This window comes from Gordionus sp. m RMFG-2023, chromosome 1, assembly GCF_954871325.1.
Source record: "Gordionus sp. m RMFG-2023 chromosome 1, tfGorSpeb1-WG-v2, whole genome shotgun sequence".
In the NCBI taxonomy this organism is placed as follows: domain Eukaryota; kingdom Metazoa; phylum Nematomorpha; class Gordioida; order Chordodea; family Parachordodidae; genus Gordionus; species Gordionus sp. m RMFG-2023.
The window spans coordinates 73407935-73423605 of NC_088775.1; the positions used below are offsets into that span (position 1 = coordinate 73407935).

The window sequence follows — 15671 nt, forward strand, 5'->3', positions numbered from 1 at the left end:
GATATTTATATTTGAAACTAAGACTTTTATTGAATAGATGTGGATTATTTTAAACTTGTATCAAACTATCTCAAATTATATACTTCACAATTTTTCTTAATACGATATAGTAGAATTTGTTATAATTAAAAAATTATTTTGCTTTGGAAGAGTAGTATAAAGTTTATACTAAATATTCAATTATTAGGAAAATAATTGCAAAATAACAATCATATTTAATTTATTTCTTATGTTTATCATTAGATTCTACGACTATTAGTGTAATAGCCAAGGAAACAACTCCTTTCGGATTTGGTTATCATTTTTAAATATATCTCATATTCTTTAATAAAAGTTTATTATATAAATTTCACTTTAATCAGATAAAAAAAACTTTATAAATGTAATATTCAATATGAATTCCCAAGTGAAAAATAGAATCAGTTGTATTAACTGAATTTCATTTATAAATTTTAAGTCCTCTATAGAAACATTGAAAAATCAAATAAAACCCCCGAAGAAGATTTTATGTATTTATATTTTGTAAAAGTCTCAATTTATAGATAAATTTTAGTATAGAAAATCTTTTTTACTGAATTATTATTTTTATTGATAATAAGAGACAAATTTATATTTAACTATCTGTAACATTTAAGAGAAATTAGGAACAAATATTTTATCAAATGAATTAAAACTTTTCCTCATGAGTCAAAATTCTACATAAATCACCATTCTTAAGATTGTATTTTTCTATGTAATTTATTTTTAATCGGCCCCTAAATCCTTCTGAAGAGACTTTTGCAGCTAATAAAATTATTTACCTTTTAAATGAATTTTATTTTCAATCACGAATACATTTATTTATACAATATATCAGATAAATTAAAAAATAGTTCAAGAAATATGCTTGATAAAAACTCATGACAAAAATGGTTAAATTTTAAATTTAAAAAAATGTTTCTCTAATATTTTTATACTAATAGATGTGGATTATTAAACTTGTACTAAAATATCTCACACTTTTATATATTCTTAGTAGCCACTCTAATTCAACACGATATAGTAGATTTCTGGTGTAATTAAGAAATTATTTTATTGTGGAAGAGTATAAAATTAATTATTAATATCTAATCATAATCAAATTATTTGCAAAATAACAATCATATATAATTTATTTTTCATGCTTATAATTAGATTCTACGACTAAAGTTGTAACTAGCAAGAAAACAACTCCTACAGGATCTGGTTATTATTTTAAAAATAAATTTATCTCATATTCCATAACAAAAGTTTAGTAAATAGATTTCAACATAAATCAGACGAAAAACTTATAAATATAATAATTGATATGAATTCCCAAATCTAAATAGAAATCTGTTGCATTAACTGAATTTCTTTTCTGAATTTTAAGTCTCTCCTTGAAAAACATTACAAAAATCAAATAAAACTTAGAGCCGAAGAAGATTTTATAAAAGATAAATTTTATTTGTAAAGGCCTCTATTTATAGATTATTTTTTAGTTATACCTAATTAAAAATATATTTGCTAATAAATGATAGTAATTCCTAAGTAATTTGTTTAAACTTTACTTAAATAGGAATAGATAGTACCGAAGTCGAATCATCTGGAGAATCAACTGTTTCCTTATCTGGTTTGATTTTTAAATTAATGATTATATTTTAAAAAAAGGTTATTCTATTTTTTTTCAATATTAGATTTTTTGGCCAACAATATTTCCTAAAACTGAATGATATCTAACCGTCTAATTTAGGAATTAATGTTATTCAAATAAATTTAGTAATATATCTTTCATAACATTAATTCATACTGGAGTAATATTAGTTTCTTATATTAAGCTTGAGTGAGGTATAGAATTGGTTGATCTTTAAAAACCTAACTAAATTAAGTAAATTTGCAATGATTGAGATACGATTTAACAGCTGATAGACTTTATAAAATCATTTTATGGGTTTAATTCTTTTTTTTAATATTAATAATTTTTAAATTGTAGCGCCTTTTTTTGTATAACATCTTTTTTTGATTATTTTTTATGTTTATCATTAGATTCTACGACTAAAGTTGTTGTAACATCCAAGGAAACAACTCCTTCCGGATCTGGTTATTATTTAAAAAATTAAATATATCTCTTATCATAAATCAGTCAAAAAAACTATATAAATGTAATATTCCATATGAATTTCCAAATCTAAAATAGATGTTATATTAACTAAAATATTTTTATAAATTTTTAATTCTCTTTTTGAAGAATATTAAAAAAATTAAATGAAACTTGGCCCCAAAGAAGATTTTAAATATTTTTATTTGTGGCCTAAATTTATAGATATTAATTTTTAATATAAAAAACCTCCGTTAAACCACTAATATTTGCTAAAAGTTAATCCCTTAGTAATTTGTTTAATTTTTACTTAAAAATAAATAGATAGTACCACTGGAACTGAAACATCTGGAGAATTAACTGTTTCAGTATCTGGTTTGATTTAAAAAATCTATCATCATATTTAAAAAAATGTTATTCTGTAAAACATTAAGCTATTCAGCCAATATTGTTTCCTGTAACCCCATTTATCAATGCAATTAGCCGGCCGTAAAATTCGGGAATTAATTATATTTAATACAAATTGATAATTAATTTTAGCAATGTATCTTAGATCAAAAATTTGTACCTATAATTACTAAACTTGGGTAGAAAAACTAAGCAAAAAAAGTAGTAAATTTGATATAGATGCGTTATGATGTAACACCTGATCGACTTTATAAAGTAATTTAATAAGATTAATTTTAAATTTATATCATCCTTTTTTATAAATTGTCAAGAATAACACTTCTGAATTACCAAAATTTCTGGCATAAAATTAAAATTTTCAAAAATTTCTTTGATAAAATTACAAAAATAGTGGATATATTAGAATTTTAATTAATGTTTGTAAATATTTTGCATGAATAGATGTGTATAATTTAACTTGCCTCACAACTATCTATAAGTAGCGAACTTTGATTCTAAAGCTACAATATAATATCTTTCTGGAGTAATTAAGATATTTTGTTAGCGAACTCAACATTTTTGCCCGAGTTTGGTTCGGTTTTAGGTAAAAAGGGGGTTCTGTTCGGGTTCAGTTCAGGGAAATATTTTTGAACCCGGGTTTAGCTCGGGTTTAAGAATTTTTGAATAAAATAAATTTTTTATTTTATTTATAGGCAAAATATAGTTAAAATTAAAAAGCATAGTCATGCCTCAATTTTAATATTTTTATTTAGACGTATTTCTTTAATAACAATATCCAACATAATAATTTTTATTTGAGTTCACTTTCATTTTCCTCTAATTAATAATCTTGAATAAATTAAAAAATTTTAAAAATGGCATAAATGAATTAAGTTGTCTAAAATTTATTATTCACTTAATTGGAAATTTGAAAATATTATAAAATCTCAATAATATTATTAATATTTGTATTTACAATAATATAAAATATATTATTCGTATTAATAAATTGTAAAAGTATACAAATTTATGATCAATATTTTTCATTTGTTATCACTAAATCTGTCGTACAGTAAAAGAGGCAACTCCTTTTAGATCTGGTTATTATTCTTAAATTCATTCATATTTATTATTTAAAGTTTAGTAAGGAATTTTAATTTATATAAGAAGAAACACTATATAAATGTATTAATCAATATGAAATCTCTGTTTTAAAATGGAAATTTTTTGCATTAACTGAATTTCTTTTATAAATTTTAAATCCTCGTGCTGAAAATCGCTAGAAAAATGAAAAAAAACTGGAGAGAGAATTGAATAAATATAATATTTATAATTTGTGACGGTTTCAATTTGTAGTATTATTTTTAGCTATAAATCTATTCTACAAATAGTTAATTAAAAATATACATAAATAAATGATATTTAATTTGTTTAAATTTTGCTCAAATAGGAATTGATAGTACCATCGAAGTCGAATCATCTGGAGCAACTGTTTCCGTATCTGGTTTAATTTTTAAATTAATAATCATATTTAAAAAAAAGGTTATTATTCATATTTTTTTAAACCATTTGACTTTTCGGCCTATATTATTTCCTAAAACATCATCTTAACTCAATGCAATTACCTAGTAAAATTATGATATTCTTATTGTCGTTTATACTCAGCCGATCATTAATTAAATATTTAATAAATATAATTTCTTTATTTTATTTATGATATTTTATTTAATTTTTATTTAATACAATAAAGCTATATTATATTCCTTTCCAGTGGCCCCTACACTTTCTGAGCGAACAAAGCAGAATATCCCCCTGAAAAGTACCCCCCACCCCCTCAAAAAAATGTTAATTATTTTATGACACCCATAAATTTCAAAAATAATTTTTATTGCATTAATTTTTAATATATAATATAAATAAAATGCAAAAAATATATACTTTAAAAATATTATTTTTAAATTAATAATTTAGATAAATTAGGGGAAGAGAAAGTGAAAGAATTTATAATTTCATCAATATTTAATTGTTTAAATAAATTTTTTTCCATTGATAAAATGGTTAAATTATTGAGAAATGGATCTTTCATGGTGCTACGAAGTCTTGTTTTAATTAATTTAATTTTACTCATGATTCTTTCGGCAGTACATGAGGTTTTAGGAATGATTAATAAATATTTATATAAAATTGTTAAATTAGGGAAAGCAGAAAAATTTATAAGTAGACGATAAGGAAAAATAAATGAATAGTTTTTCCAATCTGAATCATAAGTCCCTGAATTATCATCATCATCAGAAGAAGTTAAATAATATATTGGTAAAAATATTTTAATTAAATAAATTTTCTCAGAATCTGACAAATCTTTAGATTCTTGAACCTCTAGGTCATGAGTAATAATTACATCCCGCATTTTGGTCATCTTATAAATATTTCTAAACTTCAACATTTCTTAGAAAATTTGACTTGAATTTAAATGGTAAAATTCACAGATATCCTCGATCTTTAATAATTTTCCGTCATTCCCTTTGGTGTAAAAAATGATGTTTGATTTTCATCGATTCATCATTAAATTTTTCACTAAACTGCATAATAATCAAATCAAGTGCAGCATAAAACACACCTATTTTAAAGCTAAAAAAAATTATTATATTTAATGATAAAAGTATATATATACCTCTCCTTTTTGGATTGTAATGTTTGAAGTCTAGAACTTTTAAAATCAAAAGGTAGATTTCTCTCCTTCATAAAATCTTGTGCCTTTGAAAAAACATCCAAAAATTCAATGTTATTATCTTTTAAGATTAAAAAATAATTAAGACAATAATTTATATTATACTTCTCAAGATAATAAAGCAATCTTTTGCCAATTGAATTTGATTTATTGCAAATCCTATATCCTTAAAAATGGTTTGCAATTTTGTACAAGCCAAACTTGTTATCAACAATATTTTATCCAAAGCACAAAGTGATAAGATAAAATCAAATTTTTCTATTCTAAAGACTATAGCACTAGCCATACTGGAAGTGGCAGATCTTCAGAATCTTTTAAATTTGTTAAAGCTGCCCTCAAGGCATCATAAAGTAGAAAAAAATTTACTATAGCTTTATAAGAATAAGACGATAGCCAGCTTCTTTCTAAACAAATAAGATATTACCGAGTGGTATTCTTGATGCGTTGAAATTGTTGCGATTTTGTTAGTGCATTACTCTGATATGATTTGAGCACCTCATATCTTTTAACACCATTAAAATATATATAATCTCGTCTAATATTCCTAAAACATTTCGTAATTCATTTATTGATTGACATAATTGAACAATGATTAAATTTAATTGATGACAATAGCACCAAATAAAAGCTGCCTTAGCGCCTCTGCTCTAATCAAAGCCTGCACTCCATTGATTCTTCCACTCATGTTTGAGACGCCATCATAGCTTTGCCCAACTAGGACTTCAAGAGATAAATTCATGGAGCCAAGTTTGGATATTATATTCTTTTTAATATAGAGACCATTTGTATTTCCCATACAATGTATGACTTATCAGTTTTTCAGTGAGCTTAGGCGTCTCACTATTTTCATATATTACTATCAATGCTATTGCTTCTGATTTCGAAACATCATATGTGCCATCAACTATGATTGAAAAGCATCTGTTAAATTCAATTTCATTTTTTTATAACCATATTCATGGTTTGAATGAGAATATTTATGTTATTATATGATAATAGATTTGAATATAATTTCGTTTTTAATCCCTTATTTTTTTTCTCCCAGTACAGGTTCAGAATCTGCAATGAGTTTAATAAGGCCCATCATATTGCCTTCTTGTTGTCTGTTTCCCCAGAAGGCTTGGTTACGAGATATTAAATAACCTAGACATATTATTATTATTCTTATGATAAAACGGTTATTATCCACACATTCTTTATGGGGTATTATAAATTGTAATATGGAATTTTTATTGTGTGAAAGCCTTCCATAATCGGCCATCATATGGGCCTGTGAAGATTCATGCACAATAATATCAAGATTAAATTTCATGATCATTAAAAGAGTCAGATATTTTCTTCTAACACATTTTATTTTTTTTGGTAATATTTTTGGGCATATTTTGAAATTGGATAAATAATTTATGACAAGAAATCTTGGATAACAACCTAATTTATTAAACATCCACCAAAATTTCCAGAAATACATATTAAATTAAATAATAAGTGGGAGAGGTAGGGGTCTTATTATTACATACATCAACCAGAAATCAATTGGATATGAATAGATGTAGCAAAACAAAGAATTAAATTTAAAAAAAAAAAAAAATTTAAATAAAAAATTTAAAGTGAAATATTTTTGAAAAAAAGTACCCCCACTCAAAATTTTAAAATAAAAAATTTTAAAATAAAAAATTTAAAAAAATAGAAAAAAAGTACCCCTACTCAAATTTTTAGAAGCAGTTGCTTTGGACCCCCCCCCCTTCCGTTGTAGGGGCTACTGTTCCTTTCTATATAAAGTTTATTAAATTATTTTAAATAAGAAATTATAACAAATATAATATAAGCGATATTAAGAATTTTATAATATAACATAATATGAATTATAAAAGTATGGATTAAATAAGTTTAAAATGTTTTAGATAGATTATATATTTGAATACTACGACATCATTGTTTCTTATAGTCAACTACTTGTTCTGTTGGATTATCACGTTTGAATTGTTATCGCAAGTTGACATTATTTAATAGATCTTGATTTACGATTTGATCCCAATATTAAATTTCATAATAAATTAAAAGTAAGAATTAAATAAGTTAATTAATATAAAATGTTTTAAATAAATTCTATATTTGAATACTGCAGCACATAAAGTTACTAATTTTAGCAATGTATCTTATACATGTACACTTGATAACTCTAATATTCTGGAGAATCGTAGCTACCCATATTAAGCTTGGATGGGGTATAAGAATAGGTTGTTGATTTTTTAAAAACATTTAAAAAAAAATTAGATAAATTTGCAATATAGTTTGACAAAATTTAATTGATATGATTGTAAAGTTATGATATATAATTATGAAATTATTTTGTTATGTGAGAGTAATATAAAATTCATTATTAATCTAATCAGTAGTAAATAAATATATTTTCAAAATTGTCATCATATTTTATTTTTTTGTTTATCCTAGATTTTACCACTAAACTTGTCGTAACAGCTAAAGAAACTCCTTTCGGATCTAGTTATTATTTTAAAAATTAAATATACTCATATTTCTTACTAAATTTCTATAAATTTTAATATCAATCAGATAAAAATCTATATATAAAGAATTATTCAATAATCCCAACTGTAAAATTAATATTGTATGAACTGAATTTCTTTTAGAAATTTTGAGTCTCCTCTTCGGAAATCAAAAAAATAAAACTGGGAACCTAAGAAGATTTTATAAATATAATTTTTTTATTTGTGTAAGCTTCCATTTATTCAGGTTATTTATAATATAAAAACCACTTTTATACAATTAATAGTTAATATTTAAATTACATTTGCTAATAAATGATAGTAAATCCTTTAGTTTAAATATGCCATATCTGGTTTGATATCTGATTTTATGATCATATTTATAAAAAGAGTTTTTCTATATATTTTTAATTGCTTCCTGCTTCCTAAACCAATGTTAGATAACTATGGCTCGAATTTGTGAATTAATATCATTTAACGCAAACTGGTTACTAATTTTAGCAATGTATCTCTAATATTTACATTTGATAACATTAATTTCTAGAGGTGTATCTAATTTTATGAGCATGGCTGAGATGTAAAATGAGTTGATCTTTTAAAAACTGGAAAAAAAAAATTGTGAAAATTTGCAGTGAATGCGATATTATTTAACAGCTGATTGACTTTGTAAAATCATTTTATGGATTTAATTCCTTTTTTTTATTAATAATTTTTATATTGTAACGCCTTTTTTTGAATAATTATCAAAAATAATATTTTCAATTACCAACATATCTTGTATCGCATCCTAAAATTGTTTCTAGAAATATGGTTGATAAATATACTCATGACAAAAACGGTTGATATTTAAATTTAAAAATTTGAAAAAATATTTCTCTAATATTATACAAATAGATGCAGATTATTAGACTTATACAAACTATCTTACACTTTATTCTTTTATGTAGGGCACTTTATCTTAATAAGATTTAGGAGATTTTTGGTGTAATTAATAAAACAACTTCTTTCTTATCTGATTATTATTTTAAAAATCAAATATAATCCCAAATTTCCTATTACCACTAATAAATAAACTTTAATATAAATCAAAAGAAAAACTATATTAATATTATTCAATATAAAATCTCAATTGTAAAATGTAAATTTGTTGTATTAACTAAATTTTCTTACAAATTTTATCTCCCCTCCTTAAAACACATTACAAAAAATCAAATAACTGCGAACCGACGAAGATTGAATAAAAAAAATATTTATTTGTGAAGGTCTCAATTAGTAGTTAGAACTATCCTCTTTTACATCTTTATTCAAAAAATTATTTGCTAACAACCATATTAGACTTTTAGTAAATTATATACTTTTAACTTAAATATGGTATAAATAATACCATTGAGGATAAATTATCTGGAGAGTCAACTGTTTCCGTATCTGGTTTGATTTTTAAATTTTTCATTATGTTTAAAAAATTATTTTATATTTTTTAATTGTTTGCTGTAACTGCATGTTGACTCAATGCACTTAGCTAACAGCCGAATTTGAAATTAATCTTATTTATCGCAAATTGGTTATTAATTTTAGTATTGTATCGAGATGTACATTTGATAACATTATTCCCCACTATAAGAAAATATGTATTTTTCATCAAGTATTATTTAATGCTAACAAATCTGTGTTTCTATATTGTAAATTATGAGGAAATATCAATCTCAAGATTAAAGTATGTTAGAAAAATTAAGAACTTTGTCTTATCAACTTTCGTTTAATGATCAATATTTAATTTCTTAATTATAAATATAGTTTACATTTTTATAATATAAAAGGTTGGACAGAGCAATCTACAAAATTTACTACAACTTCTACAAGTATATAGGATTATGAGATATTATGTTATGATAGATAGAAAAATATTTTTTTGCCACTATAAGATAATAATAGATATTTTATTAATATCTTGATGCAATGAATTCTAACATTAGTTTATTTTTTTAATAATAGACTAACTAAAAAATAAATATACTATCTAGCGACTATATTCTTTTTAATAGTCTAACTTGAGTAATTTTTTAATATTATTTTGTTTGTATAGGGCTTTATACATTTGTTACTAAATTGTAAATAGATTTTCCTCCTATAATAGTATTCTTTATATAAATATGATTTTAAAAATTTTATATTATTCTAAATTTTGTTTGATATAATTAATATTATAAAGTTCTCAAAGATATGTGCGACATAGTGAAGGAAAGTGGCAATTATAACATACATCAATTCTTTAATGAGCCCAAAATTCCTGATTCATTGTAATATATTTATATTAATACAATCATTATTAAATTATTTTCCAAATTTTAAATGTCCCAAATGGGTTCACGTTTAATAGTAAATGAAACCACACCCAAATTGAGTACCTTTATCTTAATAATCTCAATACAAATGATATATTAAAAACTTTCCAGTTTTACATTTTAAGTCTGAATAATATTTTCTTTCATTATTGTAAAATTAAATCTCAATTTTTTGTTTAATGGTATGATGATTAAATTCAAAATTCAAAAAATATTACATTTTCGTTTAATATATAATCAAACTATATATGTTATATTTATTCCTAATTAAGCTAAAAACATAATTTAAATTCTATTAAATAGTTCTAGAATAGCGCTTTAATATGGTATAAAATTTGTTTTATAAAAATAAGTCTATTATCAAATTCTGGAAATAGAAAACCGGAAATGGCTATTATTTTAAATATTTTTGATGGCATTATATTTCCTAATATTTGTAGAAAATCCTAGATTAGGACAAGTACGGGGCCGAGAGTTATTACATTTTAAATATAAGTAGTATGGTTTAAATCCTATATTCTACCAAATATATAGTAATTTATTTTTAAAAAAGTGGACAATATATGTGTGTAACACTATTAAAACTAAAATCTTAAAAAATCAGATTATTTACCAAATTGTATTGTATTATTTTAAATATAACGCAAAACCCCTTAAATTGGAAGCAATTAATAAATAATAAGATTTTGTAAAAAGTAATAAAGTAACAATTATGATAATAAAAAGTGAGCTCAATAATCTCTTCACCACTCATAAAGATCCCATAAAAACAAAAAAAAACTTTACAACCCTCTACAACCATTATAATAATTTCCAGATCAAGGCAAAATGACATTTTTTCCACTGCACTTGGCAAAATTCCTTGCGAAATTTTATGGTAAATTACTAAGAGGTTAGCGGCTTGAACAAGCCTGCAACGGCCTTGTGAAAATCATACACTAACTCCTATGAATTCATATAATTATGCGAGAATTAATATCCCCGGAATTAATTATATATTTGTCCGCAACGTTGAACATTTTAGAATGGAAACCAATCTCGAAATCAGTTATTTAACGGTCGAACGAATTCCCGTGACACAAAAATATCATGCATTTATTCCAATGTATGGAAAAATTAGGTTACATGTCAATACCGCGAAAATTTTAGCGTGAAATGTATTATCGCGAATGTCGATTACCACGAAAAGATATTATAGCGAATGCATTACAGCGAATGCATTATCGCGAATATAATATAGCAAATGCATTACCGCGAATGCATAGCGAATATAATACAGCGAAAATATTATAGCGAATGTATTAGCGCGAATGTAATACCGCGAAAATGTAATCGCGAATGTATTATAGCGAATACATTACAGCGAATGAATTATCGCGAATGCATTATCGCGAATATATTACTGCGAATGCATTATAGCGAATGTATTATAGCGAATAAATTATCGCGAATACATTATAGCGAATGTATTATAGCGAATACATTATAGCGAATGCATTATAGCGAATGCATTATAGCGAATGCATTATCATATCGCGAATGGAGTTTCATGAAAGTTACAATTTTATATTTATCGACTTTTCGACTGACTTAGTTGAATCTGAAAATTAAGTTAAAATGGGGATTGGCTCTAAAAACATTTTTTATTGAAATTAAAGCTAAAACTCTTCTTTTTTGACTCAAAATATATAAAAAAGATTCTAAGTAATAAAATAGATTTCTCTTTTTCATCTAATCATTTTAAATATTAAACATAAAAGTTGCAATTTTATATTTATCGACTTTTCGACTGACTTAGCTGAATCTGAAAATTAAGTTAAAATGTGGATTGGCTCTAAAAACATTTTTTTATTGAAATTAAGGCTAAGGCTTTTCTTTTTTTTGACTCAAAATATATAAAAAAGATTCTAAGTAATAAAATAGATTTCTCTTTTTCATCTAATTATTTTAAATATTAAACGTCAAGTTTTTTCTTTTTAATTTATTGAATAGGGGAGAACGGGGTTATGGCGAACCCTAAAGGCAAACCTTAAGAAAATTATAAGTACTTTTATTAATTTAAATATATAATTTTACAATAATGTATTCAATTATAATAAAAAAATAAAATAGCAAATATATATTTTTATATTTTTTAGTAAAAATATTAAACTCTATAAGCAGCTAGCAGATTGTAATTGTATTCTAATATTATTATTATTAGATTTTTGGTTAGAAAAATTTATTTTTGTGGCAATATAGTGAATTGATCTTTAATAATATATGAAGAGTTTTATAAATAAAATTAAATTCTGTATATAAATTGAAACGCGAAAGTGAGATTTAAAAAATTACTAATCAAAAATATTAAGGGTTGTAAACATTAATAAATTTTAATATAACGAGTTAGATTTCAGGCACTAGTCTTGATCCCAAGTTCAGTTAGGGTTCCAGAATTTAAAAAAAATTAAATTATTATTTTTAAGTAATAAAATATAACAAAATATGAGTTAATAAACAAGTCATGTAATCTATTTATTTATTTCGTAGTATCATCAATTAACTTATATAAATCTTTAAAAAAATTGAAAAAAAATTATTGCACCTTTCATCTTTTTAAAGTAAGGTGCCATAAGTAAATTATAGTTTGGTAATAACTTTATTTTATCCAATTCCAAAAATGTCTAAAGATTTTAATAGAAAAATATTATTTCAGCCGCTGGGTTATTTTTGAAAGGATAGCTTTATCAACGCCAAAAAAATTATACTTTTATTAATATTTAGCTATTTTTTACAGTACAGACAAAATTGAATTTAACATATTTCAATGTCAAAATTAGTAATAAAATAAATAATATAAATGTCGTAAATTAATATACCTGTGTTCTTCGGTCTGCATTTTTTTAGCTCTGATTATTTAAAGCCCTGCCCTAAATTTTCAAATTTCGTTATTTTGAATATTTTCTCTGTATTTTAGAAATTGTTTTATACGGAATCTTAAGATAAGTAAATAATATTAAAGCATAATTAAAATGTTTCACTATAATATTTAACGGCATAAAAATATGGATTTGTGGCCTTCTGTCTCTCTTAAAGTTGAATTTGTTTTAAACCGTATCATGAATAATAAACCAATTTGCACAGTGAGATTTAGAAATAATTAAATAGACAGAATATGAAATTAAAAAATATTCTTTTCCCATTTCAGAAAGTCTCATAATCATTATGTTTAAAAATATTTATTGTAGGCATTCCCTTTCAGGCAGAATAATATGATTTGAAAATAACTTACAAAATATTAAATTTGAACTAAATTCACATATCATCTCTATTGAAACCACCAAAATATATAATTAAATATATTTTTTATCATTTTAAGATTTATATTTGAAACAGGAGTTGGCATTTATAATTTTTAAATTTAAAAAAGATAAGATTTTATGTTTTAAAGCTATAAAATTAATAATTTTGACCATTACAAAAGATTTAATAAGATAGAGGTCTCAATCCAATGTTCCCCTTCATCTAATCTTATTTAAAAATTTTAAAAATTATCAACATATTTTTTTAGCGTTGGAAAGGGTTAATCATATCAGTAACTAGGGGCTAGTAGAATTAGGTCGAATTAATTATATTATGCTTAAAAATATGATATAATAAGTATTCATTGGCTATTATAGCTTTAAATTCTATTTTTTTCCCTTTAACTTTCACCTTTTCTGGTGGTTGATAATCAAAAGAATTAGAAAAAAAATTCATTAAAACTTAAACATTTTTTAAAATAAAATATCACATTTTGAAATTTTTTATGAATTATTTATATACAAATGGTGTATTATTGATAATAACAATTATCCTGGAGACTTAATAAACCAATATAATCTACAAGCCTGGGGTTTGGGGCTTGTTGGGGCAAAAATTAACTTTTACTAGAATCAATCTTAAAATATAAAAATATTTATTAATAGGGTATTTTGTAAAAAACGACTTAATCTAATCGTTAAAAAAATTGAATATACCAAATTCCACATATTTTTTAATAAAATACGAATTTCATAAATAACAAGTGACGTGTTTTAGAGGTAAATAATTTTAAAACGCTACTTTAAATAAATATAGAAAATTAAGCTGGTTCTCTGGTTTTTTGGAACTTAATAAATGGGTTAAATATAATTTTGTCAAATATAAATCACTATTGCATTGTGATAATGTTAGTTGTAATGCATTCGCGATATTGCATTCGCTATGATGCATTCGCGATAATGCATTCGCTGTAATGTATTCGCTCTAATACATTCGCTATGATACATTCGCGATAATACATTTGCTGAAATGCATTCGCTATAATGTTTTCGCTGTAATGCATTCGCTATAATGCATTCGCGCTAAATATTCGCTATAATATTTTCGCGGTAATGCATTCGCTATATTTCGCGGTAATGCATTCGCTATAATATTTTCGCGGTAATGCATTCGCGCTAATATATTCGCTATGATACATTCGCTATAATGCATTCGCGATAATACATTTCGCGGTATTGATGTGATATGAAAGTCAAATTTTATTATAACTCATTCTTCTTTAATATATGATATTATTTAATTAATATGTTTATTATAATATTTATTTCATATTTTTAAAATTATTTTCTTTCTAAAATAAAATACCTAAACTTATGTATTAAATAGGATACAGTGTCTATTAGTGATCTGCATAGGGCATTTTTCTACCCGAAAGATTTATAAAAAAAATATATTTGACCCAATCCCAAACAAATTTTTTTTTAATTTGTCCCAAAAAGCCAGACTAGACATAAAAATTATTTCTTCCCGTCCCGAATTTATTGTATAGAAGTTTTTTTAAAATAGAGTTTTATTTTACATTGAACAAAATTAAGTTTGTGATCATTCTACAAACAAATAAAAAAATATTAGCTATAAAATTTATTTTATTTATAATTTAAGCCTGATTCGGTTTAAATTTTTTTAAACATATTAGGCCTGACCCAGAGATTATTAATGTCAACCCACCTATTTTTTATTTGTCAAAACTTTAAGTTTTCTTTTTATTTCAAAATTTGAAAAAAATCTATATATATTTTAATAAAAATGATATTTATTAACGATTTCAGCCACATTAGGTTATTTCCAGGCAGAACGTTTTTTAAAGCTGTTTTTGGGTAATGTTACCAGCTTTCCAAAAAAAAAAGACTTGTCGATTTAATTTTTTTTATATAATATGATATTTAAAAAAACAATCCAGATCTTTATTTTTTTAATCATAAGAAAACAAACTGGATTTTAATAACGATTAAATGGCCTCTTCAAATGTGGCTCGGGATTGTTATTTTTAAATATTATATTATGTAAAAAAATTAATTCGACAAATTTTTATTTTTAGAAAACTGGTAACATTATCAAAAAACCGCTTCGAAAAACATTCTGTCTGGAATTGGCCTTACTTATATTTAAAGTGTATACTCGTCCCAGTCTAAGATTTTCCATTAATATTAGAAAATATAAGGTCTATCTGTAAAAAAAATTTGAAAGAATAAAAAGTGCTATTTTTATTTTATAGCCATTTCCAGTTTTCCGGTTTTTGGTAATAGACTTATTTTTAATAAAGTAAATTTTAT

The 15671-nt window shown here is 23.7% G+C and overlaps 1 protein-coding gene across 1 annotated transcript in view; it reads left to right on the plus strand.

Moving 5' to 3' along the window:
* LOC135929793 (mucin-22-like) overlaps positions 1-15671 on the plus strand; it is a 52454-nt gene that overhangs the window by 35801 nt on the left and 982 nt on the right. The window contains exons 36-43 of the mRNA XM_065466515.1: positions 244-294; positions 1174-1224; positions 1577-1630; positions 2044-2097; positions 3933-3986; positions 7662-7712; positions 9532-9573; positions 9924-10011. Of these exons, the coding sequence (XP_065322587.1) occupies positions 244-294; positions 1174-1224; positions 1577-1630; positions 2044-2097; positions 3933-3986; positions 7662-7712; positions 9532-9573; positions 9924-10011 (445 nt within the window). The remainder of the gene's footprint in view (positions 1-243; positions 295-1173; positions 1225-1576; positions 1631-2043; positions 2098-3932; positions 3987-7661; positions 7713-9531; positions 9574-9923; positions 10012-15671) is intronic.